Source organism: Mercenaria mercenaria, chromosome 17 (assembly GCF_021730395.1).
Source record: "Mercenaria mercenaria strain notata chromosome 17, MADL_Memer_1, whole genome shotgun sequence".
NCBI lineage: Eukaryota > Metazoa > Mollusca > Bivalvia > Venerida > Veneridae > Mercenaria > Mercenaria mercenaria.
In genome coordinates, this window is record NC_069377.1 from 51,659,902 (window position 1) to 51,687,471 (window position 27,570).

Below are 27,570 nucleotides of genomic sequence, written 5' to 3' on the forward strand. Positions count from 1 at the left end.
ATTTTTGCATAAAAATAAAAAATATATTAATATAATTTGATTTTTGCTTACTACTGATTTTTTTCAGATTCAGCAGGTGCAGCCGATTTCCATTAGTTGCCACCTATTGCCAGCTATTTGGTGGCATTTAGTGGAAAATAGGACTGCCACCATAGTGGCGTTTTGGTGAAATTTTGTCCACTTACTGCCACCTATTAGGGATTGGTGGAAATAAGTGGCGTTAAGTGGAAAATAGATTTTACACCATAATGGTGGCATTTTAGTGGTATTTTGTCTAAATACTCCACTTACTGCCACCATGAAGGTGGCTTTTGGTGGAATTAAGTGGCAAGAAAATTTTTCCACCATAATGGTGTAAAACTGTCTAAATACTCCACTTATTGCCACCTAAAGGTGTACACAAGTGGAAAAAGGTGGAATTTAGTGGAAATCAGGTTTGCCACTGTCCTGTTCATTTTTTCACCATTTTAGGTGACATTTTGGTGGAAAATTGTCTAAATACTCCACCATTGAAAAGGGTGGCATTATAGTGGCAAATCTAGGGACGGGCTTGTAAAGTTACTTTATATATTGCAAATCTGAAGTCATCAATTCATGCATAAATATACGAAAGCTAGTATTTAGGATGTACATTTCAGATTCATGAAGTTCTTTTTATGCCCCCGAAGGGAGGCATATTAGTTTTCAACTGTCCGTCCGTTAGTCCGTTAGTTCGTTCGTTAGTCACAACGTTAACTTTTTGCATGAAGGCACTTTACTCTCAAACCACTGCACCCAGGACCTTCAAACTTCACCTGCTGATAGTACTTATTGAGTACACCACCCCTACTGACTTTGGGGTCACCAGGTCAAAGGTCAAGGTCACAGGGGCCAACGTTAACTTTTTGCATGAAGGCACTTTACTCGCAAACCACTGCACCCAGGACCTTCAAACTTCACATGCTGATAGTACTTATTGAGTACACCACTCCTACTGACTTTGGGGTCACCAGGTCAAAGGTCAAGGTCACAGGGGCCAACGTTAACTTTTTGCATGAAGGCACTTTACTCGCGAACCACTGCACCCAGGACCTTCAAACTTCACCTGCTGATAGTACTTATTGAGTACACCACCCCTACTGACTTTGGGGCCACCAGGTCAAAGGTCAAGGTCACAGGGGCCAACGTTAACTTTTTGCATGAAGGCATTTTACTTGCGAACCACTGCACCCAGGACCTTCAAACTTCACCTGCTGATAGTACTTATTGAGTACACCACGCCTACTGACTTTGGGGTCACCAGGTCAAAGGTCAAGGTCACAGGGGCCAAAGTTTACTTTGTGCATGAAGGCACTTTACTTGCGAACCACTGCACCCAGGACCTTCAAACTTTACATGCTGATAGTATTTATTGAGTACACCACCCGTACTGACTTTGGGTTCACCAGGTCAAAGGTCAAGGTCACAGGGGTCAACGTTAATTTTTTGCATGAAGGCACTTTACTTGCGAACCACTGCACCCAGGACCTTCAAACTTCACATGCTGATAGTACTTATTAAGTACACCACGCCTACTGACTTTGGGGTCACCAGGTCAAAGGTCAAGGTCACAGGGGCCAACATTAACTTTTTGCATGAAGGCACTTTACTCGCGAACCACTGCACCCAGGACCTTCAAACTTCACATGCTGATAGTACTTATTGAGTACACCACCCCTACTGACTTTGGGGTCACCAGGTCAAAGGTCAAGGTGCTGTAGGGGCATTTGTCACCATTAGTGACAGCTCTTGTTGTAATTATTGTGAAAATTAAGGGATTTAAATTTCGGAAAAATGGCCAACCGGTGTTATGCGGACCGAAAATATCATTGTCATTTAAAAGGAAACATCAGATAAATCGGTGAAATTTCACGCTTTTATTATTAACATGTTTGAAAACTGAGTAGCCCGACGGACTACCCAGCCTTGGAAATTCGGTAGTCCGTCTGAAAAACTGGTAGCCTCGGGCTACTGTCAAGATCGAGGCCTGCCTATAATCAGGTCCCAGAAAAGTCACAAATTAGCTATATAGCTAAATCTAGCTATATATAGCTAGAAATAGCTATAAAACCAATAACAATTGTTTAACATATGTGTATATTAAATGTAAAATAATTATTATCCCATTCAAATGGTTTATGAGACAGAAGACAATCACAAAGAATGGAGATCTATGCAGTTTCAGTTTCTATACATGTTGCCAATTTCTGCGATTAGTCATTTATAAATTTGTCTTATACTACGATGATTATCACAAGTGAAAAATTCAGTGATGATTTATCGCAAAATACTGCCACAGTTATTGATACTGCCACAGTTATTGAAAATGTGACTACAAAGATCTTGGATTTGTGTTATTGTCTTTCATCTTATAAACCTTTTGGACGTAATTATGACCATTTTGCATCTTGTTTTCACATATTTTGCATTATTGGTATTGGTTTTATAGCTACTTCTAGCTATATATAGCTAGATTTAGCTATATAGCTAATTTTTGACTTTTCTGGGACCTGATAATTTCCTCAAATGAAATGCCATGGACTCACCTTTTACTTTAAAATATTTCTTCTATCCATTTTTCTTTTGATCTGACATAAAATAAACCATGCAACAAATTCAGAACACAAGTTATACACAAAAGTTTCAAATGGGTACCACTGTCGTCTGCAATGTTCTGCATGATGTGACTTGACGTCATTCGTTTCTCACGAAAGGATCAGTGTGCAGATGTTGCAGTTCGATACTGGTTAGGTTACCAAAATTCGAGGGCTCATTATGGGGAAATTATCATACATGTAGTCCTTTATGGGCATAATTTGTTTTTGTTTTTCTTTCAGAAATTGGTGTTGGGCTTGCGGGGTTTGGAATAGCCTTCCTGTTTCTAGGAATACTGTTCTTCTTTGACAAAGGTCTGCTTGCTATAGGAAATGTAAGTAATACTGGAAAAGCAAAATTTCCATGAGAAATTGATAAAAGAATTCACTATTTTCTGCTTAGAACACCGGTTTTGAGAGTGAATACTACATCATATAACATTTGTAACATCACCTCAACTGGGTCCGTTATAACAGTTATAAAATGCTTAAAAATTATGGCTGACCATTTTTGTGTGAACACATTGACAAGTCTGTTATGGTTACAACATTACTGCTTTTACTATCTATGAAAATCTAAATTATAAACCTTTACCCTGCTGGCGGCAAGTGATTCTCAGTAATTTCTGTCTTTGCGACCATTGCAGACCAAGATCAGCCTGCACATTCGTGCAGTCTGATCATGGTCTGCACTGTTCGCTATTCATGAGTAAATTTTCAGTGAACACCCCTTTGAACAATAAATGGTATTGCCCAAATTGAATGATGGACCAGTCCATTTTAGAAATTTAGCAGGGTAAATGTTAAAGTAACTTGACTTGTACAGTTAGGGTGCCATTCAAATACTGCTTACATGCCTCTTCAGTCTTCACAATGGAAACATACTTGCTTTGACATCTGTTGTGCGAAGCAAAATTTTGCTTTTCAGGTAAATCACTGTTTCTTCCTGTAAGGTAGACAGTGGTTGATTTCATGCAATACAATCATAAAGTTTTATGTAAATGTAAATTCATAGTTTCTGCAAGTTAATACTGTTATTTTACTTTAGCTTTAGAGTCTTTACACATTGAAACAAAAGAAATTTAGAAAAGTATTAAAGCTATCAAATGAGAGAATTCTGTAACACAAGCCTTATTAATGGAAAAAAGATTTAATGCTACAGTGTGACTATATTTTCTGTTTTCATTTTTTTTTTCCAGATATTATTCATTGCTGGACTGGCATTTGTAATAGGACTAGAACGGACATTCAGATTTTTCTTTCAGCGACATAAAGTGAAAGCAACTAGTTTTTTTATTGGTGGAATGTTTGTTGTTTTGCTTGGCTGGCCAGTTATAGGAATGGTTTTAGAGATATATGGATTTTTCTTATTATTTAGGTAAGATCTTTGGTTACAGAGCTTTGGTAACTCAAATTAGGTAAAGTTCAAATTTCAGGTCAGTCTTTATACTCATTCATCTCCCCATTTCAGTCTTCTTATAGACAAGTTAAAAAAGATAACATGGTTATATTAGTACCTCGTTTTCTTTGCTGGACTGTGAGTCAGAAAGAATTACACCTAGTACTTTGAAACTTTACAAAATGATGAAGTACCAGGGTTCATAGTAAGCAGACAAGTACTGTAAATTATTTGTTTCTAGACTCTTTTTAAAGGTGGATAATCAGATTTTGGCCATGTAACGGATTTGTTCGAAACTTTAGCATCTGATCATTTACACTCATTTATGTTCACTTAACACTTAATACAAATTAGATTTTCACTGGAGGTATTTTTAAAATTTCATTTTCCTATCCTGGTTAGAGTTATTTTATCATAAGTATAAATTTGATAAGTTTGATAATTTGCCTAAGGAAATGTATAAATATTAGACATATTATAATATATTTGTAAAATATTTGCATTAAAAATTATGTATTTAGATGGAATTCATTAGAAACGCAAGTTTGAAAAATTATTATTACCTCCCTTTGCCTATCTTGGTTGCGCAACCAAGATAGATTGGAAATAAATGAATTCAGGAGCTACACACAGCTTTAAAACTTGCATTTTGGTTCAGATTGTTCAATAGTAGATATGTCTATCAAATGCAAATGTAAAACTAGACATTGTATCGAAATAAAAAGAAATACCCAGCTTTTTATATACTTTCATATTAAAGGGGAGTAATTACAAAATTTTATAAAAATAATAAAATATACATTTCAAATAGGAATCTAACTCTTATGTAATCGGTCTTTTTGTTCCTTAAATAATTCTCTACCAGAATATACAAAAAGTAAAAAATGTCATTAAATGTTGTTTAAATGTGATTGACCACCTAGGTTTGATGAAAGATTTTGATCTTGTGAGGGTTTGTTAAAAAATTTATCATCTGATCATATACACTGGGTGTTTAATGAATGTCAGGTTTTGCACTAGAGGTTTTTAAAAAAAATTGTATTTCAGTCCTGGTTGCTAAGCTTAGATAGAGTTTTTAAGCACAAGTATAAATTTGTTAAACATACGTTATGCAAGGAATCATACTAGTCCATGTACTAATACTAGTCCATGTACTACATTTGTCAAAAATTAGCATTAACAGTAACATGATCAGCTGAAATTTTTTAGAAATGCAAGTACTTCTCAGTCATTGTTTGCCAGACTTTTATCAAGCCTTGTTATTGTTATCATCGGTACCAAGTGTAGTTGTGCAAGTGCATCTTGAAGGATTTTTCACAAAATTATGGCCTTTTATTTGTTTCAGATTTGAATAGAGTTACATTGGAAAAAACTTCAATATTTTCTAACATATTTCATATGCTGTTAAGTATAACAAGTTGATGACCCTTAGTAATTACATGGTCCCTTGACCATTACCTTGACCTACTGACTTACTTTCTTCTTTTTAGCTCACCTGAGCCAAAGGCTCATGGTGAGCTATTGTGACCGCTCAATGTCCGTCGTGCGGTGTGCGTCGTCCGTCGTGTGTCCGTCAACATTTTCTAAAAAAATCTTCTTCTTGAAAACCACTGGGCAGAATTACACCAAACTTCACAGGAATGATCCTTGGGTGGCCCCCTTTCAAAATTGTTCAAAGAATTGAATTCCATGCAGAACTCTGGTTGCCATGGCAACCGAAAGGAAAAACTTCAAGAATCTTCTTGTACAAAACCACAGGGCCTAGGGCTTTGATATCTGGTGTGTAGCATCATCTAGTGGTCCTCTACTAAAATTGTTCAAATTATCCCCCTAGGGTCAAATATGGCCCCGCCCCTGGGGTCACATGGTTTATATAGACTTATATAGGGAAAACTTTGAAAATCTTCTTTCGAACACACATTACAAAACTGACTTTCAGTGACTTGATTTTGACCTACTGACCTCAGTTCTTCTTTTTAAGGTACAGCATTGCTGTTTTTTTTTATTATTGCTGCAATGAAATTTTGATATTTTATACAGTTTTGCACAACAATTTTTGTGTATCATTGTACATTTTCTCCCAGTGCAATACACAAATGCAATGTATCATATTTTCAATACCTGGGTTCCTCTGACAATAAGCAGCTGTCTGGGGGTATTGATCACCATTAGTGATAGGTCTTCTTGCCCATTGATTTTCCTGAAAGAAGCAGGTTTTTCCAGATAGCTCAGAAAAGAGTTTGACTTAAGTATCCAACAGCAGATAGGCAGAAGTTGCCTTTGACGATAATATGATAAAAAACATCATGATCGTTCAATAAATTCCTTATTACATGTTTTGGTGTGAATTTTTTCCAGTGACTATGAATTATTTTTGTATATATGATTTTTCCTATCTGCCTGTATGTATGTATATAACAAAATCTGTAAGAAGATCCTTTTGCTGTATAATGCAAACAAGCAAAATTATAGCACACTTGATTTAATTAAGTCTGTTCATTATCACATAAGAGGTAATAGAAAGTGCAAGCCCCCTAGTGCCGACTTAAGCGGAACTCTGTTACACAGGTGTTGAATGGACTCAATGATCCAAAGGACCAGAAAACATGTATCGCAATAAAATTTGATTTTTTTCAGTTGCTATAATTTCGAACTCCCTGTTTTTCAGTGGATTTTTCCCAGTTGCCATTAATTTCTTAAGAAGAGTGCCAGTAATAGGAACAATATTGTATTTACCAGGAATTAGATCTGTAAGTATTTAATTTTTACAAGTTTTGCTGCAATTATTTTCATTTTTTGAGCATTTTAAAGTTTCATTATGCTTTGAATGTTCATTTTAGGTACATGTAGAGCTCTCACCTTATATTTTGGTCCTAATTTTTGGAGGTTAGGATTCGATCCTGGGCAATACCAAAGACTTTATTAAAATGGTACTGGTAATTAGGCACCTAATATAAAAAAAAACAGTTATAGGAATGTCAGCTTAGTGACAGTGTTATGTAATTGGGTGGGGAATTATGTCCTCCACTTTTTTGTATGTGATATTCAAGTGCTCACAGGGTTCAGATTTAGACAAGCATACAAGCTAAATGCTAGTGGAATTTTAAAATAGCTAGTGGGTTTGAAATGTACTAGCTAATTTCAGCTAGTCAATAATATGACAAGCAAACGTCTTCAGAGCTTTAATAAAGATTAATTGTTTTGAAGGTACACATTTTTCTTCATGAAAGGAACGTTATCATTTATGTTTATGATATTTTATTGTTCAACAAAAATGGCACAAGCTATTTTAAGCTAATAGAAAACATTTTTGTTTGTGACTAGCTACTAACAGAGATCAATCAGTAAGTTTTGGTCAGTAAAATATTAATAGAGTAATTAAATATTATTAACTTTAGCCAGTAGCTTTTCATTTTAGCTAGTGATCAAAAAGGGCACTAGCTAATTTCAGCTAGTACAAACTATTGTTAAATTTGACCCCTGGTTCACCGATGTGGGTTAGAGCCTCACTTGGGGCGTTGAATTCTTCATGTGAGGAAGCCATCCAGCTGGCTTATGGAAGGTCGGTGGTTCTACTCTGGTGCCCGCTTGTGATGAAGTAATGCATGAAGGGGCACCTGGGGCCTTCCTCCACCATCAAAGCTGGAAAGTCACCATATGACCTATAATTGTGTCGGTGCGACGTTAAACCAGCAAAATAAATAAATAAATAAATGATACTCAAGTGAGACAGTACAGTTAAGTTAAGCATAATTCTAACTACCAGTAGAGAGTGATGTTATTATAGTCTTCAGCCTGTTGTTACCAGCTGTGCTAAGAGAGATGAGAAAGTAATTGTGTTAAATGTATCTCAGTCAAAAGTGTTGTAAAAACTTTTGTTTATTCTGTATATTTCAGGTAGCAGATAGATTAGGAGAATCAAGTTCTATGGTAAAGCCTTACATATATATTGTAATACAATGGCTGCAATCATCTCACATCATGAAACTCATCTTTTAAAATCATATTTGAAGCTTTTTGTATCATCATCATCTGCATCATCATTTGCAACATAAAAGTTTAGTTAGGCCATTTTCAGTATTTAATAGATTATCACCTTAGCCTTCAGCGTGTTTAGTATCCATGTTATTGTATCTTCATGTGAAGTAAGAAAAAATATTTAAACCAAAAAAAAAAATATTGACTGTCAGATTATGATACTACCAGTTAAAGTTTCTGCCTCATCTTTATAAATCTTTGACAGATTGTTAGCTCACCTGAGCCAAAGGCTCATGGTGAGCTTTTGAGACCGCTCAATATCCGTCGTCCGTCGTGTGTCCGTCAACATTTTCTAAAAAAAATCTTCTTCTTGAAAACCACTGGGCAGAATTACACCAAACTTCACAGGAATGATCCTTGGGTGGTCCCCTTTCAAAGTTGTTCAAAGAATTGAATTCCATTCAGAACTCTGGTTGCCATGGCAACCAAAAGGAAAAACTTTAAAAATATTCTTGTCCAAAACAGCAAGGCGTAGAGCCTTGATATTTGGCATGTGGCATTATCTAATGGTCCTCTATGAAGATTATTCAAATTGTGCCCCTGGGATGAAAAGAGGCCACGCCCCGGGGGATCCCAAGTTTTACATAGACTTGTATAGGAAAAACTTTGAAAATCTTCTTATCTGAAACAGCAAGACCTAGGCCTTTGATATTTGGTCTGAAGCATTGCCTTGTGGTCCTCTACTAAGGTTGTTTAAATTATGCACCTGGGATGAAAAGAGGCCCTGCCCCAGGGGGTCTCAAGTTTAACAGAGACTTATATAGGAAAAAACTTTAAAAATCTTCTTGCCTGAAACTGCAAAGCCTAGGCATTTGATATTTGGTATGTTTCATTGCCTTGTGGTCCTCTACCAAAATTATTCAAATTATGCCCCTGGGGTGAAAAGAGGCACTACCCTTAGGGTCTCAAATTTAACATAGACTTATATAGGGGAAAACAATAAAAATCTTCTTTTCTGAAAGTTCAAGACCTAGGCCTTTGATATTTGGTATGTAGCATTACCTAGTGGATCTCTAACAAGATTGTTCAAATTATGCTCCTGGGGATCACTTGTTTTATGAGTTGTATAGGAATAAATACTTCAAAAATTATCAGAACATATTTCTTAGACTGATGACCCCAAGCAATTAGGAGTCACTTGACTGTGACCTTGACCTACTGACCTACTTTCTTGTTTTTTAAGATACAGCCTTGAAATTTGGATGACATGTACAGTTTTGCACACTAATCGTAAAACTGACTTTCAGCGACCATGAATATGACCTACTGACCTACTTTCTAATATTTTAGCGTCAGTTTGCCATTTGAAACATGTGGCTCATATTACTCAGGTGAGCGATACAGGGTCATCATAACCGTCTTGTTTATTTTATGAAATTGGTTAGCTGAGGTCAAAAACTAGGTAACTAGGTCAATTACCTTGCGAAAACTCTACTGATCTCCAAAAAAAATATCAGCGTGTTTGTCTCTATGTAGTCTAGATGATGTTCCAGACTTGATTACCTGAGGTCAAAAAGTAGGTTAAATTATAGAATCTGCTTGATATTCATAAAACATTTATATTATGTTTGTTTATATGAAATATAGGACCAGCTTGAAACTGGGTTACCTGAGGTCAAAAAGTAAGTCACTGTCAATGCATTGAAAAGTCTTTTTTACATACTAGACTAAGAGGCCACATTTTATACTTGATCTTCATGAAATATTGTCGGTATGTCTGTCTCCATAAAATCCAGGCAAATTTTAAAACTGGGTCAACTAGAGTCAAGAACTAGGTCGCTAGGTTAAATAATTTGAAAAAATGGTTAATGGTCTACCGAATTCCAATAACGCCTAGTCAGAATTTCTGTTGTAACAAAATGTTGTTCAGATCAATAGATGCTAGGTTACCTAGGGTAAGAATTTGGTCAGGTGAGCGATACAGGACCATCATGGCCCTCTTGTTATATGAGTGGTATTTATTTGAAAGTAGTCTTTAGCACAGATTTGACTAAGTGAAATTCAGTGTAAAAGAAACATTAAATGTAATACTGTTCTAACTATGTTACACAAAAGTATGTTACACAAACTCCCTGAGGAGATGTGTTATTTCTGGGCCTGCAAGCCAATTGTCCGAAAAAAATTCTTTAAACAGTCAAACTTGTATTTAGCAGCCAGCCAAGGGAGCAACACAATCTGGCTGCTTAAGACAAGTTGAAATTAGACCAAAACGTCAAATTTAGAAGTTGACTGGCTGCTTAATAGGGGTGGTTGTTTAAGCAGGTTCTGCTGTATATCTCTACAACTGAAAAAAATTAATTTAATTTGCATAAATATAAAACATAATAACCAGGACTATTTCCAGAACTAAGTTATTAGCCATGTTAGTTCAAGTGCCAGATTAAAGTAAAAACTTTTAAGGTAGTATTTCAGATAATCTGGCATGAATGTTGGCTCAAGGCAAACACCATTCCATATTTATAAGACACATGGTGGATATGGTTATTTTTTTTCAATTCTTCGTTTATAGTTGTTTTTGTGCGTTTTTATTTTTTGCATCTCTGTATTGTGAATTAAGATGTGATATGATTGCAGAAATGGAGATACAGTCGAGACTGTTTTAAGAGACCGACTTTGGGAAGCAGCGAAAAAGGTCACATATGACAGGGAGTCTCTTAAAACAGTCTCACTTAACAGGATGACGCTGGTTTCATATATTTTTCCAATTAAAGTACATGAATATCGGATACTTATATATTGGCCTCTTTTAAGGTAGGAATGGAAAATGATTAAATACTATTTCTTTAATTGCATATTGATAAAATATAAATTTAAAATAATTTGCATCATTCATATGATGTTGATAAAACAAATTTAGCCTGATTTCACAGTCGCTTGTCGCGTAAGGCAGGGGGTTGCTTAATTCAGGCTCTTTTAATAGTAAATTGCGTCCGGAGCATAAAATAGGGTCGCATATGACAGGGAGTCGCTAAATTCAGGGGCTCGTTAAGGCAGTCTTGACTGTATTTTATTCAAAAAAGTAGTTTATTGATTTTGAATTTTTTATTTACATTTAATGTTGTTTTGTGTCCCCCAAAAATTTTGGTGGTCACTTAGAGTTGCCCTTGTCTGTCCGTCCGTGCTTCCATCCGTATTTGTGCCGTTAGTATCTCAAAAAGTATTTGACCCAGAGTCATCAAACCTCTAAGGATTGTTATTCAGCATGGGAAGTTGTACACTAGGGGTTTTAATTTAGATCTCACACTGCCAGGCCAGTTATGGCCCTTGACTTAGTCAAAAATATGCATAAAAAGGCATAAAAGTTGTGTTGCACATATCTCAAAAAGTATTTGACCTAGGGTCATGAAACATTATAGGAATATTATTCAGCATGACTGTGAAGTTGTGCACTTGGTATTTTGATCAGGAATTCTATCAGTTAGATCAGAGTTCTGGTCCTCGATTGTCAAAAATATGCATAAATGGGATACAAGTTTGTGTCACATGTATCTCAGTTTGACTCACCTAGACTGGAGTATTAGTTCTTGACTTAGTGAAAAATAAACATAAAGTGCTTAAAAGTTTGTGTTGCATATATTTTATAAATTATTTCACCTAGAGTCATGAAACCTTGTAGGAATATCATCCAGCATGTGAATTTATGCAACTGAGCTGCTTTTTACTTCGACTGTGACTCAATGCAGACTTGGAGCGCCGGTATAAATTACAGACTCCGGTACATACCGGATTAACTAAATTTGAACGAAAATATCTTAAATGTATATATTTTGTAACCATGGTGATACTAACCCTAACCTTTAGTCAGTATTTTATGCATATTTTACACTAAATGCATGCGGACATGCAAAAATATGCATATTTTTGCCGTGCGCTACAATTGATAATCACCTTCGGGCATGCGCAGAAGACCGCTCCAAGTCTGCAATGAGTTACATCGTTTTACTTCATTTTGCAAAGCCAGATTCATGGCCCTTGACTAAGTCAAAAAATAAAAGTTTGTGCCCCATTATCTCAAAATGTACGTGGCCTAGAGTCATTAAACATAAGAGGATAGTTAAATAGCTTGTGAACTTGAGCATCTTTGGGATTTCATACAACTGGACCAGAGTTATGGTCCTTGACTTAGTGAAAAATACCCATTAAGTTCTTAAAAGTTAGTGTTGCAAACATCTTAAAAAATAACCACCTAGAGTCATGAAATCATGTACAGTTACAGGAGTGGGGGCACCTGTGTCCTATGGACACACATCTAGTTAAAAAAATGATAACCAAGGACACAGAAATTTAAAGAAATTAATTATGCTAAATCCTGATTTTATTAGCTAGGTAGAGTTATTGGACTCACCTGTGTGTTGGCATCCACGTCCTGATTTGGTTTTTGTATGTAAGCTGGTATCCCAGTAACCACCTGTGGGAATGGAGTGAAACTTCACACACTTATTTACAGTGATAAATTGACTTATATTGCACAGGTTCCACAACTCTTTTTGGCTTATTTACAAAATATTCCCCTTTTTCGACTTAACAGTTTTTTGTTAAGTTTTTGCATGTAAGCTGGTATCTCAGTACCCACTAATGGGAATGGATTGAAACTTCACACACTTGTTCACTGTGATGATCTAACATGCATTGTACAGAATCCATAACTCTTGTTTTGCATGTTTGCAAAATTATGCCCCGTTTTCAAGTTTGAAATTCATTCAATTGAGAAGGCAGTGGAATAGTCGAGCGTTAGAGTCCTCCTACAGTTCTTGTTGCTAAATACTGTCAGACCTGTATAAAACAGTCAGTATAGGAAGCAATACAGACTTACTGCTTAAAGCATGTGGTTGCTTAGGACAAGTTGAAATTAGAACAAAAAGTCAGTTAGGGAAGTAAGCCACTGGCTGCTAAAGGCAAGTGGCTGTAGATATAGGTGGCAGATAAGGCAAGTTCAAAGGTACATTTATTTATGTACTGTTTCTTCACCCTACAGCATACTAAAAATAATGTTTGTTGTGTAGATGTGTGGTTTTAGAATTGGACAAGACATCCCTATAAAAATCACACATGGATTTTTTCTATTTGTATTTTTAGGCATAAAGAAACAGACAGAAGATGAATTTAAAACAGCAATTTGTAAATTTTGCATCTGAACCCATTGTCCACAAATTTGTGTTCATCCAGAGTCTGAGGCCCAGGGGGATTATAGTGTTGATGGGTACTCCAGCATGTGTCCTCATGTGTGCAACATTATCCTGTCTTTAATCAACATCTTCACTGCCACTGTTGATTTCATCAGAATTGTTTTATTGACTGGCATCAAGCATCAGGTGCTTGTGATTTCCAATGCACTCATTGTCAAAATAAAGGTGAATGTAGAAAACGGCTTTGAAGCAACTCTTCATATACCTAACTGTGATTTTCACAAAACTGGGAGTAGCACATTTTTTTTATTGCAGGCCTACAAGACCTGTAAATATAAACCATGCCAAAAGCTTTAAAAGGAATTTTCATGTAAAACTTAAAAAAAGATGTGTATACTCTGTGATGTATTGTTTTTGTTTTTTTGTGAACTTCTTCAGGAGAGTGGCTTGGTGCATCTTTGTTTTATTATACTTTGATAATATTTTATGCCAAAATATGTTACAAAATGCTTTTGAGCCAAAATTGGAATGATACAGATGCAGTTATATGAAGTTTCCTTTTTAGAGTTCAGTGTCTCTTTATTAGGGTTAAAAATAATATTTGTTAATTTCTAAATATCTTAGAATAAATAGAAAACAGTGAAGTTTTTAGCCAAACATGTAGAGTTTCTGGTGATATAAACTCATAATAGAGATATGAAGTATTAATTTCTTTAAATTATTTATGTTTTAAAGGAATTTAATAGCACTTACTTGGCTCACTGTTTCTCAATTTAAAATTTTGGCAGTAAAGACATTTTGTTTCATAAACTTGAAAAATACTCTTTCATGCTATTTATTGATGTTGCTATATTTTATCCACTGCCAAAGGTGGAGGGACATTGTTTTGAGGTTGTTCATCCATCCATCTGTCTGTCTGTCTACATGCATCTGTCTGTCCATAATTGAAAATGCTTATAATTCAAAAAGTATTTAAGCTAGAATCACCAAACTTCATATTATTATTATATAATGACCTTTGCTCATATTATGGTGTTATCCCCTTGACCCAGTACAAGCTTTTCCCCTTTATTTAGTATAAAAAAGGTGTGTGTTTTTTGCATCTCTGTAATCTATGGTTAGATCTTCATGAAACTTTACACAAATATAGATCACTGTAGGGTGGTGGTCCAAGCTCAGTATCATCAGGATCACTTCATCAGCTTAAGAGTTATTGCCTTTAATTATTTTATAATCAGTAAAGAGTCCAACATAACAAAGTAGTCCGTTGATGGATCTTAGTAAAGTTCAACACAAACATAGATCACTATATAGGGTGGTGGTGCATGCACATATTTCATCAGGATCTCTTCAGTAATTTCAGAGTTATTGCCATTTAATTGTTCCAAAGTTCATAAATTCCCACAAAACAAAGTAACCCATTGATGGCTCTTCATGAAACTTGATACAAATAAAGATCACTATAGGGAAGAGTTTTTCCCCTTGATTTTGTAAAAAGTAGAAACCAACAAACCATTGCATGGTCCTTTTGTACATAACTTGTGTATATCAAGAAATGAAATGAGCCATGCCATGAGAAAACCAACATAGTCAGGATCCATGCTGTTCGCTTTCAAAGTCTTTTGCAATTAGAGAAACCGTTAGCGAACAGCATGGATCCTGACCGGACTGCGCGGATGCGCAGGCTGGTCTGGATCCATGCTGGTCGCAAAGCCACTATGTTGGTTTTCCCATGGCACGGCTCAAATATCTTTTAAAATGTCGTCCCCTCATTCATAAAAACACCTATTCGGTGGGGGATATAAATTAACTGAATTTGCTTGTTTTTATTGCTTTCTTTATAAGCAAATGAATTGCTTAGCTATTAATACAGGTTGATCACAATGGCAAGGGAGGGTCTATCCATACTTTTTCACTAGAAAGACCTACTGGTTTGGTATAATTTCCAGATGTGATTTATAAATTTCTAATGTAACTGTTTGAAGAATACCGGTAGTGAGAGTGAGAGCTATTTTACTCACCTGGGTGTTCTGTTGAAGTCACACCTTGATTGATGTATGCATACAAGCTCACATCTCTATAATCATGCCTGTATTGGATTTGGAAAATAGATTTTAGTTTTACCTGCTTTGTTGGCAAATAAAGTACGATTTTGAGTTCAGTTGCATAGTAATCTAATCACGAAGGCCAAAGGCCTGAGGGATTAATTACCACGTATCTGAACGAAAAATGTGTTTTATTTGCCAACAAAGCACGCAAAACTAAAATCTATTTCCATTCTAACACGTTTGAATTACACCAGGAAGGGGTACTAATCTGGAATCCTTTTTTAGGCGGAATAGCCAAAAGTACGTCGTTTTGCGAAACATGTTTAAATCAACAAGACAATACATGGTAAAATCCTTTGTTTATATAAAAGAAAATCTTAAAAGTGTTAAAACGAAACTTCACACAAGACTTCCCTGTCAGTGGACCTAGTAAAAAAACTATTAAAGCTAAGTAAATCTCAGTTGAATTAAATTAAAATTAGGGTTCTTTTAACTCGGAAAATTGGTTTAAGTTTTGTGTGCCTCTAATTTCAAACATATGATTAAGCTGTATTTCAGTAACAGCTATAATTTATGTATGAGAATGAAACTTCACACAATGTTTCTCGGTCATTTTACTTGCTGAAATAACCAAGTTAGATACCTTTTGATTGTATTGAATTGTAAGTTTCAATCGTTTTCGACCTACAAAATTTGTCTCAGTATCAAGTTAGTATACCTCACAGAAGATGTCCTTCTCCTTAATTCAAAGTACGGTTCAGATTTGATTGAGAAAATTCAGTTGACATTTTGGATGGAAGTTGCTCTCGGTGCCATAACATATTTCGGATTTTAAAATATATTTTAATAAGATAAGTAACTGAGTTACATTAGTCTTGCTAAGTTATGACTCTTGTTCAGATTTAGATGTTGTCAGATAATCAAGTGCACTGTCAATTGGACATATGTTATGAACATATCTTCTTTTATATTGCCTGTTAGATTTCCACCAAACCTGGCCTAAGATGTCCTTGCATCAACCTTTCTAAATACACTGCAAAACAACCTTCATATATTATTTTTTTATACATCCTCTTTAGTTTTTCAAAACCATGGTTGTAAGAATCTTGATTCTATTCTATTGGCATTGCTCAACTTGTTCAACTTCTTTGTTCAACTTCATTGTTAAACTTTTCTTACTAAGTTACAGTTTTTATCCAGTTCAACCTTCAAATATTATTTTTTATAAATCCTCATTTTTGGTTTTTCACCAACCATGGTTGTAAGAATCCCAGCATTGACCTTTCTCAAAATCTTGATCTTGTATTATTATTTCATTGTGGTACAACATGACAAAGCAGATATATGTAGATATACCATTGTATAGGGAAACAGATTATCATCAAACTTACAAACTAGTAGTTTGATGTTATATGATAATAATTTTGATCTGCAGAACAGTATTGATTTTGAAATACAAATTGACAACTTCTTTTGAAAAGATTTTTTTAGCATTGGTTTAAGTGTGTGTAAATGATCATTTTTCATTACAGTGGAAATATTTGAAATACTTAATTATATGTCTTATTCTAACAATGACAATGAGAATATGGTTCATTAAAAAAACAAGAATTCCATGTTTTTGTATCAAAAATCCTTGTTGTTTTCATGCAACCTAGTCATCAGTTAATTAGATTTTCATGACCTTGGTGTTGAAGATCCTGGAGGTATAAAATTTTTGAACTATTAGTTTGTCATTCTGTACCTTAATTGCCTAAACTGGTGTTCTTTACTTCTTAAAATTTGATTCGGTTTCAGATCTAATTTTTCAGGGCTCATGTGACACACAGTGCTGGCATCTTTTTAACTCACCTGTCACAAAGTGACAAGGTGAGCTTTTGTGATTGCGCGTCGTCCGTGCGTCCGTAAACTTTTATTTTTCATGGGATCTTTATGAAAGTTGGTCAGAATGTTCACCTTGATGATATCTAGGTCAGATTCGAAACTGGGTCACGTGCCGTCAAAAACTAGGTCAGTAGGTCTAAAAATAGAAAAACCTTGTGACCTCTCTAGAGGCCATAATTTTAAATGGATCTTCATGAAAATTGGTCAGAATGTTCACCTTGATGATATCTAGGTCAAGTTCGAAACTGGGTCACGTGCCTTCAAAAACTAGGTCAGTAGGTCTAAAAATAGAAAAACCTTGTGACCTCTCTAGAGGCCATATATTTCACAAGATCTTCATGAAAATTGGTCAGAACGTTCACCTTGATGATATCTAGGTCAAGTTCGAAACTGGGTCACGTGCCATCAAAAACAAGGTCAGTAGGTCAAATAATAGAGAAACCTTGTGACCTCTCTAAAGGCCATATTTTTCATGGGATCTGTATGAAAGTTGGTCTGAATGTTCATCTTGATGATATCTAGGTCAAGTTCGAAACTGGGTCACGTGCGGTCAAAACCTAGGTCAGTAGGTCTAAAAATAGAAAAACCTTGTGACCTCTTTAGAGGCCATATATTTCATGAAATCTTCATGAAAATTGGTCAGAATGTTCACCTTGATGATATCTAAGTCAAGTTCGAAACTGGGTCACGTGCCTTCAAAAACTAGGTCAGTAGGTCAAATAATAGAAAAACCTTATGACCTCTCTAGAGGCCATATTTTCCATGGGATCTGTATGAAAGTTGGTCTGAATGTTCATCTTGATGATATCTAGGCCATGTTCGAAAGTGGGTCAGGTGCGGTCAAAAACTAGGTCAGTAGGTCAAATAATAGAAAAACCTTGTGACCTCTCGAAAGGCCATATTTTCAATGGATCTTCATGAAAGTTGGTCTGAATGTTCATCTTGATGATATCTAGGTCAAGTTCGAAACAGGGTCATGTGCGGTCAAAAACTAGGTCAGTAGGTCTAAAAATAGAAAAACCTTGTGACCTCTCTACAGGCCATACTTGTGAATGGATCTCCATAAAAATCTTTAGAGGCCATATATTTCATGAAATCTTCATGAAAATTGGTCAGAATGTTCACCTTGATGATATCTAGGTCAAATTCGAAAGTGGGTCACGTGCCTTCAAAAAATAGGTCAGTAGGTCAAATAATGAAAAAACGTTGTGACCTCTCTGGAGGCTATATTTTTCATGGGATCTGTATGAAAGTTGGTCTGAATGTTTGTCTTGATGATATCTAGGTCAAGTTTGAAACTGGGTCAACTGCGATCAAAAACTAGGTCAGTAGGTCTTGAAATAGAAAAACCTTGTGACCTCTCTGAATGGATCTTCATGAAAATTGGTCAGAATGTTCACCTTGATGATATCTAGATCAAGTTTGAAACTGGGTCATGTGCCTTAAAAACTAGGTCAATAGGTCATATAATAGAAAAATCTTGTGACCTTTTTATACGCCGGTTTGAAAAACGGGACGTATAATGGGAACGCCCCTGGCGGGCAGGCAGGTGGCGTCCACAGACTTTGCCCGGAGCATATTTTCTACATGCATGAAGGGATTTTGATGAAACTTGGCACAGTTGTTCACCATCATGTGGCGGAGTGTCATGCGCAAAAACCAGGTCCCTAGGTCTAAGGTCAAGGTCACACTTAGAGGTCAAAGGTCAAATTCAAGAATGACTTTGTCCGGAGCATATCTTCTTCATGCGTGGAGGGATTTTGATGAAAGTTGGCACAATTGTTCATCATCATGAGACGGAGTGTCATGCGCAAGAACCAGGTCCCTAGTTCTAAGGTCAAGGTCACATTTAGAGATCAAAGGATACAAGAAAGAAAACTTTGTCCGGAGCATATCTTCTTCATGCATGGAGGGATTTTGATATAACTTTGCACAAATGTTCACCACCATGAGGCGGAGTGTCATGCGCAAGAACCAGGTCCCTAGGTCAAAGGTCAAGGTCACACTTAGAGGCCAAAGGTCAGATACAAGAATGACTTTGTCCAAAGCATTTCTTCTTCATGCTTGGAGGGATTTTGATGTAACTTGGCACAATTATACACCATCATGAGAGGAAGTTTCATGCACAGTTCCTTTCTTTAGAATTGCTTCCCTTTGTTGTTACTATAAATAGCTTATATTGTAACTTCTTCATTACTAGTCGTAGGGAAAAATCAAGACCACTTTTCTGTAGTACAACATGCATGCTACATCCAATTTTGAGGTGTATTTTGACCAATCTCTACCTGGTGAAGATTTTTGTGTGGACTTCCATTTTTTTTTTTTTTTTTTTTTTAAAGATTAACTTCCCTTAGTTGTTACTATAAATAACTTATATTGTAACTTTTTTATAATTGACCATAGGGAAAAACCAAGACCACTTTTCTGTGGTACAACATAGATGTTACTTTCAAATTTTAGGTGTACTTTAAGGTCTCTCTTAGGAAAACAAAAGACTTACAATGATTACTAAACAACCACAAAATAAAAATTCATTTGCAATACAACAGCTAGAGTAAAGAAATTTGCTGTGACGGGCGTATATTGTGACATTCTGGCACTCTTGTTAGAGACTATATTTTTCAATGGATCTTCATGAAAATTGGTCAGAATTTTTTTTCTTGATAATATCTAGGTCAAGTTCAAAACTGGGTCATATGAGCTCAAAAACTAGGTCACTATGTCAAATAATAGAAAAAACGACGTCATACTCAAAACTGGATCATGTGGGAAGAGGTGAGCGATTCAGGACCATCATGGTCCTCTTGTTTTATTCTCAGATTTGGAATGTGCAGAGGCATTATATATGTATTGATGATGATTATATGAATGGTCTACCAAATCATGTGATCATGACAGATCAAATTTATTCATATATTGTCATACTTTATTATTTATTTTCATATTCTGTCCCATGTTGCAATTGTGTACAGTATTTCGGAAGTTTGAATGTATGTTGTAGATGAAACAACATTTTGTGTTTATGTATTTTATAGTGTACAGAACATCCTTTTAAACATGTTTCTATTGATTTTTTTTAAAAGCAGACCAATGTTGTGTTTCATGCAATATTTTGTACAGAAATGTGAAAAATAAAATATGAAAACCTAGTGATTGCATCTTAATATTTTTATTATATTGTAGGATAGTTACACTTCCAGTTATGAAAGATTTTTCTTTACTCAATCCTCAGTTAATTTCTGTTTGAAAATACATTTTTCTGGACATTAAAAAATGACCATATTTTAGACAGAGTGACATATTTCTTGAATTAAGAAATTTTACTCAAGTGGAACAAAAGTAATACATAAGCATTATGTTTCAGATACAGCTTCCGTGCATGAAGTCATGAAACCATTTTAGTCATTTATTTGATAATTTAGTGATTGAATTGTTTGAAGTTGCAGCAAAGTTTTTATACAGTGGTGCTTTAAAAATTATATGCCTTCTTTTATATAAATATTGTTGGTGGCTGTAAAATGTTTAAATGCATGTACGTCATGGTACTATATTTGAAATTTTGCTTTTAAAGCTTTATTTAAAGTGCATTTTACTTGATTTTACAGGATCTTGCATAAGCTGTAAGTATTAAAACTATGCATGTAAATGTTTTTGTTCCACTATGGTTTTGGGGTACCCCTTATTTTTCAACATTGGTCATTGGGCTTTCCATTGCAATTTAATAGCTTTGGTTTTGGATATCTGTAGGAAACAGAAATGGAACTTGTATTCAGAAAAGGGAATTATGTCTCCCCCCACCCCAACCCCACTTGGGGAGACATATTGTTTTTGCCCTGTCCGCCCATCATACTTCATTTCTGATCAATATCTGGAGAACCATTTGACCTAGAATCTTCAAACTTCATAGGTTGGTAAGGGTTATGGAGTAGGAGACCCCTATTGTTTTTGGGGTCACTCCATCAAAGGTCAAGGTCACAGGGGCCTGAACATGGAACACTATTTCAAATCAATAACTTGAGAACCACTTGACCCGGAAGTTGAAACTTCGTAGGATGATTGGACATGCAGAGTAAATGACCCCTAGTTATTTTTGGGTTTTATCAAAGGTCAAGATCACAGGGGCCAGAGCATGGAAAATTGTTTCTGATTAATAAATTTAGCACCATTTGACCCAGAACCTTCAAACTTCATGGGATGGTAGGACTTACAGAGTAGATGTCTCCCCCCACCCCAACCCCACTGGGGGAGACATATTGTTTTTGCCCTGTCCGCCCATCATACTTCATTTCTGATCAATATCTGGAGAACCATTTGACCTAGAATCTTCAAACTTCATAGGTTGGTAAGGGTTATGGAGTTGGAGACCTCTGTTGTTTATGGGGTCACTCTAGCAAAGGTCAAGGTCACAGGGGCCTGAACATGGAAAACTCTGATCATTAACTTGAGAACCACTTGACCCAGAATGTTGAAACTTCATAGGATGATTGGACATGCAGCGTAGATGACCCCTATTGATTTTGAGGTCACTCGATCATCAAAGGTCAAGGTCACAGGGGCCAGAACATTGAAAACCGTTTCCAGTCCATAACTTGACAACCACTAGACTAGACCCAAAACGTTGAAACTTAGTGGGATGATTGGACATGCAGAGCAGATGATCGCATTTGCAGCCAACCATCGGTGTCTCTAGGACGTTTGCTCCTGTCCCCTATTGACTTCTTGCCTATTACTACTATGTTTTGGGGGAAAACATGCGCTTTTCTACAAAAGCATCTTCTAGTTGGAATGGTAAATAAGCTTTAAATGCTCTTTTTTTGTGGTAAATAATACATCTGCTTGGATCGTTGAAATAGTTTTAAGCACATATGAACCAAAGACTATGGGTGAGCTACGATCCAGCGATCATCGTTCGTCATCCACAATTTTAACGACACACTAGACGTCACAATTATTGGCCAATATGAATGACACTTTGACGAGACTGATATTGGGTCACCAAGTGTCAAAAACTAGGTCACAAGGTCAAAATAAGGAAATACGTTAACATCTTGTAAACACACCATGGCTACATTTTATACATGATCTTTATGGAATTGTTTATATAGATGTCATGATAGTACATTAATGAGACGGATATAAACTACATATATTCAGTCCGAATCTTTGTCTTTACAATATATAGGCAAAGGTATGACAAAGTTATCTTAGATAGAAAACTAGGTCAGTGGGTCAGATCAGAGAAAAAAACATTAATACTTCAACATCCTCATTTTCTTCCTACTCTTCAAAAATGTAGTTAAAGTGTTGGTCTGTATGAAATAAATGCTAATTTTTGAAGTTGGTCATCTTGTGGCAAAAATTAGGTCACTCGGGCAAATAATTGAAAAATATAACTGGAGGCCACATTTTTATCTGATCTACATTAAATGTTATCAGAAAGTGTATCATAACATTTATACCAAGGTAGCAACTGAGCTATATGGTGTCAAAATTAGGTCAAATTAGTAGGATAAAAGCAGTCACTCCAGAGGCTACATTTTTCCGGGGTTACATCAAATAAAGGTCAAATAATCTATTCCTGATTTGGAATTGCCTCAATTTCATGTTAAAAACCTAGTAACTAGTCAAATCGTAATATATCATTACGGAAGTATCTAGGTCAAGTTCGTTACGGTGTCGTGATACTGTCATATTGAATCAAAAACCAGGTCGCTTGGTGAAAGATTACCACTCCCATAACTTCATTTTCTATTTGACCTGGATGTTTGTCTTAACGATGTTTAGTTCATGTTTGAGATTGTTGTCTAAGTTCAAAATAGGACATTAGATTCAATCGTAAGAAACCCAAGGGCCAAACGTTTTACGTGATTTGAATGAAGCTCGGTCCGAATGTTTGCTGTTTGTTTTTACAAAAGAAATGGAAGTTGGAAAACTGGATATTCTCTGCATAAACTCGTCATTACTTGCTAGAACTCACATTTTGCCTTGTTTGTCACGAGAGTTTTGTTTGTTTTTTTTTTTTCAAAGCTTGACCCCCATTTGCGATTCAATAATCAATTAATTCCCTACTCAAGGGAGATAACTCAGTGACAGGGTAATAGAGACTGGTCAGTAATTCATTTATAAATTACCCTGGAGAGTCAGGATAATTCTCTAACAGTTAATGAATATCGATAGTGAATAGAAACGGGTATGTGATCAGGTAAATTTCAAACATGAGACTGTTCAGTAATTGAGAAATTCCTTGCCAGTGACACACGGCAACAGTGATTCAGTAATTCTTTACCTATGGAGGATTGGACTTGTGACTGGGTTACATCTTACATAGAGAGACACGCTTGTGATTGAATAATTTTGTCACAGTATTTGAATAATTATCTTCCTCGAGATACTGGCGAATAATAGAAACATGCCAATGGTCGAGTTATTTTCAACCTTTAGACATTGAGTCGATTGAATAGACGACCACCCAGCGAAACTGGTCGGTGACTGAGTAATACCTATCTATAGGATACTAGCAAGTGATTTAGCAAGTTCCCTCATGGGTACAGGTCTGTGATTTGGTAGTTCCCTTCCTAAAACTACTGGTCAGTGATTTAGTAATTCTCACTACATAGAGACGCTTGTCAGTAATTTTAGCTATTCTCCATCTATAAAGAATTAACTTAATTTCTACCTAGAACTAGGCGTTTGTGAGTTAGGAGATATTCAGAGCAAATATCTGATACTCTTGTATTAGTTCAAATAGAGATTTACACAAACAGAATAACAACGTATTATGCAGCGGTTTTACAAACTTTTCACGGATAGTGAAAAGTGAAAAGTTCTGTCATTAATGTCTCTACTTTTTTACTTATTTCGGTATTACTAAACACCTTGAATATTCTTAATCGCCACAAGGTAATCATGTCAATACACATTCACACAGACTATCTCCCGTATCATGATCATACAAGATGCAATGTTAATATATCAGCGCAATATTATTGTTTTCCGGTAACAACAGCAACCAAAACAACTTTTTTTTATTCGTCATCATCGTCATCGTCCCATTCTAGTAGATGTTTCTTTAGACCAAACCCGGAAATGACGGAAGCAGCCATACACGTGATTCCACCTATCAGACACAGTGCAAATGGATACATGATTGAACCATCGCCATCCAAACCCTCGTTTAATTTAGACTGAAATCCGAGGAATATAAACACACCAACAGTTATGAAGACCGCTGAAATTGAAAACGTACAGAAAATTTATTCCATGTTGAGCTATTAAGGGCTGTAGATCAACAACTGGTTTCTTTTTACCTTAGTCTATATATTCGAGTATGTTTTATAGTATTGGACTACTAAAATGTAATGAAATGTTGATGGATGAGGGGGTAACTATTTCGCAAAAATGTGTTGAATACATTTAAATGATGGCTTTTATATATATTGCATTAGATTATAACATTGAATTGTATTATTTTCATCTGCTAAACATGTTTAGATCGGATGCCATTTACTTAGTTAATACCATTTATGATTGTATCCATTTAAGGAACGAGCAATAATATTATAGTTCCAAAAATGGCTGTCATTGCATTATAAAGTAAGATTTAAATATAATTGCACCTTCAATATCTACATTATATTGCCTGATCTTCGGAATAGTTTCACTTTTGTTTAGTTTTTTTTACACAAAAGTGTCATATGACCTATGTTTGACATATGAAAATTCCCAACTACAAAGAACAAACTTCATATATCCCATTCTGTCATCATTAAGTAATAAAAGACAGCGTTTTATTTCTTTGTTTCTGTTTTATTTGTTGCCTTTACGATTTCCTGTATACGATTTTATAAAAGAGAATTTTCATAAATTCTTAGAAAGTCCATAAACCGAAACACGTCCTTTGCTGTACTTGATCATATACATTTCTCACTGCTTATTCCACAGGGATTTCGAAATACGCCAGAAAACTTCTGAGTACTTCTCCTGGCTAGTCGCAGCCAAGAGATCAAAAATGACCTCACACAGAAACCATTAAAGGAACAATCTTTTTTCCCATTAACCTATTACTGAGGAACTTTGTTCGTCATGTTAGCTTAATACATATGTAACTTATTCTGTACAAGTAATTTCCCATTTTGAAATAAAACTTCAAATGTATGGGCTTTGTTAAATTATAACGAAGAAAATTTAGTGACATTTCCTTGGTGTGGAATTTACATTTCCACTTCTGTTTCAAAACGCCGATGATTGAGATGTCTGCAAACAGACTTAAAGTGCTGAAATTGGTGGTGGAAAAGAACTAATAGTGCCAAAAGATTATTTTTATAAAAACGCTCAAAGCTCAAAATTATTGGCAATCAGTTTTAAGAAGTCTTCGCTGTTCATCAGTCCAGTTCGTAACCATCAGAAAAATAAAAACTCTGGACCGTAAGTGAAAATCGAGCAAAACTTTCCAGTACCTGCAGCGCCGTGAATGTAGATGAGAGCCGTGTGTATAGGACGTCGTCTGATGGTGACCGTGAGGATAGCTAGTATCAGTGCCAACCAAACAAATATTTCGCCGAACACTTCAAATACCCTTACTGCGAATATCCATTCTGAAAGTAATTTAATCATTCGTCATTGTTAGGATGATTTTGCGCAGTTATAATGTTGTACGTAAGGTCATAAACAACAATCGGCTTCTTACGTATACTGTAGGTGTAATACTCGACGGGGACATCCGGTTTTAACTATACAATAGTCCCAATACTAGAAACAAAAGCAGTCAGTGGCATTTAATTTCTTCCCTGTCAACTTCTCCTCACGAAAGATAACTGTCGAGCAAATCCTGCCTAGGGAGCAAGTACAAAAGCTTAAACCGATGAATGCATTTTTTTTTTAGAATTTCTTAGTACTGTTAATTTCTGCGAGATTTTAGCAGAATGAGTGAATGAATGAATAAGTAATAAAGCAGACTGGATTGGTTAGAAGATAAAATGTAATTGAAAATTGTGTAATTTAGGGTATAATTTTGAATGTTTATGAATACAGGACCATAGTTGCTAGTCAGAAACTCACCCTTTCCGCCGTCTATATCCAGTACACTCCTATCAACGCACGAGACTTTGCAAATCCTCAGACCCATCATTCCGTACTCGCTGGTGCCAACTTCGTTCTCATTTTTCCACCAGGCACCGACAAAAAATCCAACATTATGAAAAACGAATGCTAGAGCTGTCAGCACTAATGCAACAATGTCCAATGGTATTATTTTAAATTTACCAACCATTTTGAGAAAAAATCGACAAAAAAGCTAGTTTTTCGTGCGTATGTGCGTTATGTATGGCATGTCGATTATTCCACTTTATCCCGTTAGAAAAGTATCTCAGTTCTAACTAGTTCAATAAAACTTCATGTACACTTATCAAACTGCATTTTTATCGTTCAGGATGAAAATCATTTTTAAATGAAGAGCGTAGTGTTAAATAAAAGCCGTTCAAAATGAATAAAACACATTTTGATTCAAGAGCGCATTGCTATTCGATTTCTATCTTTAACGTATTAGATGCTAAACAGGAAACTAATGCGGGGAAGGGGATATGAACCATTTCACAGTAAACATGAAGGAATGTTGATAAAAAGGATGAGTGTTCCTTCCGGTTGGTAATGAGTAGATAAATGTATGACAATGTCGTTGACATACACAGTAGTTTGTAATTATATAGTAGGAGTAAATATAAGTACTGGTTTACTTTAGATCGATTTTGAGTGAAACTTTTTATACAACATTTCTAGTCCGCTCACTGGAGAAAATACTGAGAGCGATACTCGAACCCCCGATTACAGGAACCAAAGTAACTTTATTGGCTATGTCATGGCCTTCTTTCGAATGTTGTACGTGTCGAATTTTAAGCGAACGATGACTTAAGCGAAATCACGGAAACACTCTCGTCGGCGGCTGATTTCATTCTAGATAAATAGACCCATCTTCCATTTTTAACTAGCTGAGATGTTTGACTCTACGTATGGATGCATATTCTGTTGGTATAAAAGCTGTCTGAGGAAGAATTTTAAGGGGGAAAATGAAAATGATACAGGGCCACCTATTATAATGAAAAAAAAAAGAATAAACGACTGTTTTAGATTCGCTATAAATATCTTCTTCGCAAATAGGTAAACATACAAAATTGTGTGTATTTGTATCCTTAGAAAAGATAAGTAAAGGTAAATATAACATGGAGTTATCGGCAGCATATTTAGATGTTGCAACAGCCAAAATATATGTTTGAATATAAGTAATAAATATCCCTTAAATTCTGCAAAATAATGAACAGGTCCCGTGTTCACAAAACATTTTTCGGTCTCAGCTGAGTTTGTGTTTAAAAATTTGATATAAAATTTACTAAAACTTCATATTGTTTTTGCCCTATCGCGCTCACACGTTCACTGACTTTGGTACAGTGTACATTGCTTTATAGCGTATT

General features: G+C 35.5%; 2 protein-coding genes across 3 annotated transcripts in view; one reads left to right on the top strand and one right to left on the bottom strand.

The window, feature by feature from the left end:
• The window catches only part of LOC123537343 (vesicle transport protein GOT1B-like), a 28,010-nt gene extending 7,271 nt beyond the window's left edge, over positions 1 to 20,739 (top strand). The window contains exons 2-6 of one of the 2 annotated variants that reach the window (XM_045321026.2): positions 2,856 to 2,947; positions 3,812 to 3,990; positions 6,680 to 6,761; positions 7,909 to 7,941; positions 20,713 to 20,739. In XM_045321026.2, coding sequence (XP_045176961.1) covers positions 2,856 to 2,947; positions 3,812 to 3,990; positions 6,680 to 6,761; positions 7,909 to 7,941; positions 20,713 to 20,724 — 398 coding nt within the window. In that variant the 3' untranslated portion in view covers positions 20,725 to 20,739. Of the gene's footprint in view, positions 1 to 2,855; positions 2,948 to 3,811; positions 3,991 to 6,679; positions 6,762 to 7,908; positions 7,942 to 13,125; positions 20,261 to 20,712 lie in introns of those variants that run through there. The other variant, XM_045321027.2, reaches the window with a different exon arrangement.
• Positions 20,740 to 23,825: 3,086 nt separating this feature from the next.
• LOC123537342 (uncharacterized) lies at positions 23,826 to 26,662 on the bottom strand. Its single transcript, XM_045321025.2, has 3 exons — positions 26,165 to 26,662; positions 25,564 to 25,701; positions 23,826 to 24,335 (listed from the first exon to the last, which is right to left on the bottom strand). The coding sequence occupies exons 1-3, from the start codon at positions 26,373 to 26,375 to the stop codon at positions 24,133 to 24,135; spliced, it is 552 nt and encodes a 183-aa protein (XP_045176960.1). The 5' UTR covers positions 26,376 to 26,662; the 3' UTR covers positions 23,826 to 24,132.
• Positions 26,663 to 27,570: the final 908 nt, after the last annotated feature.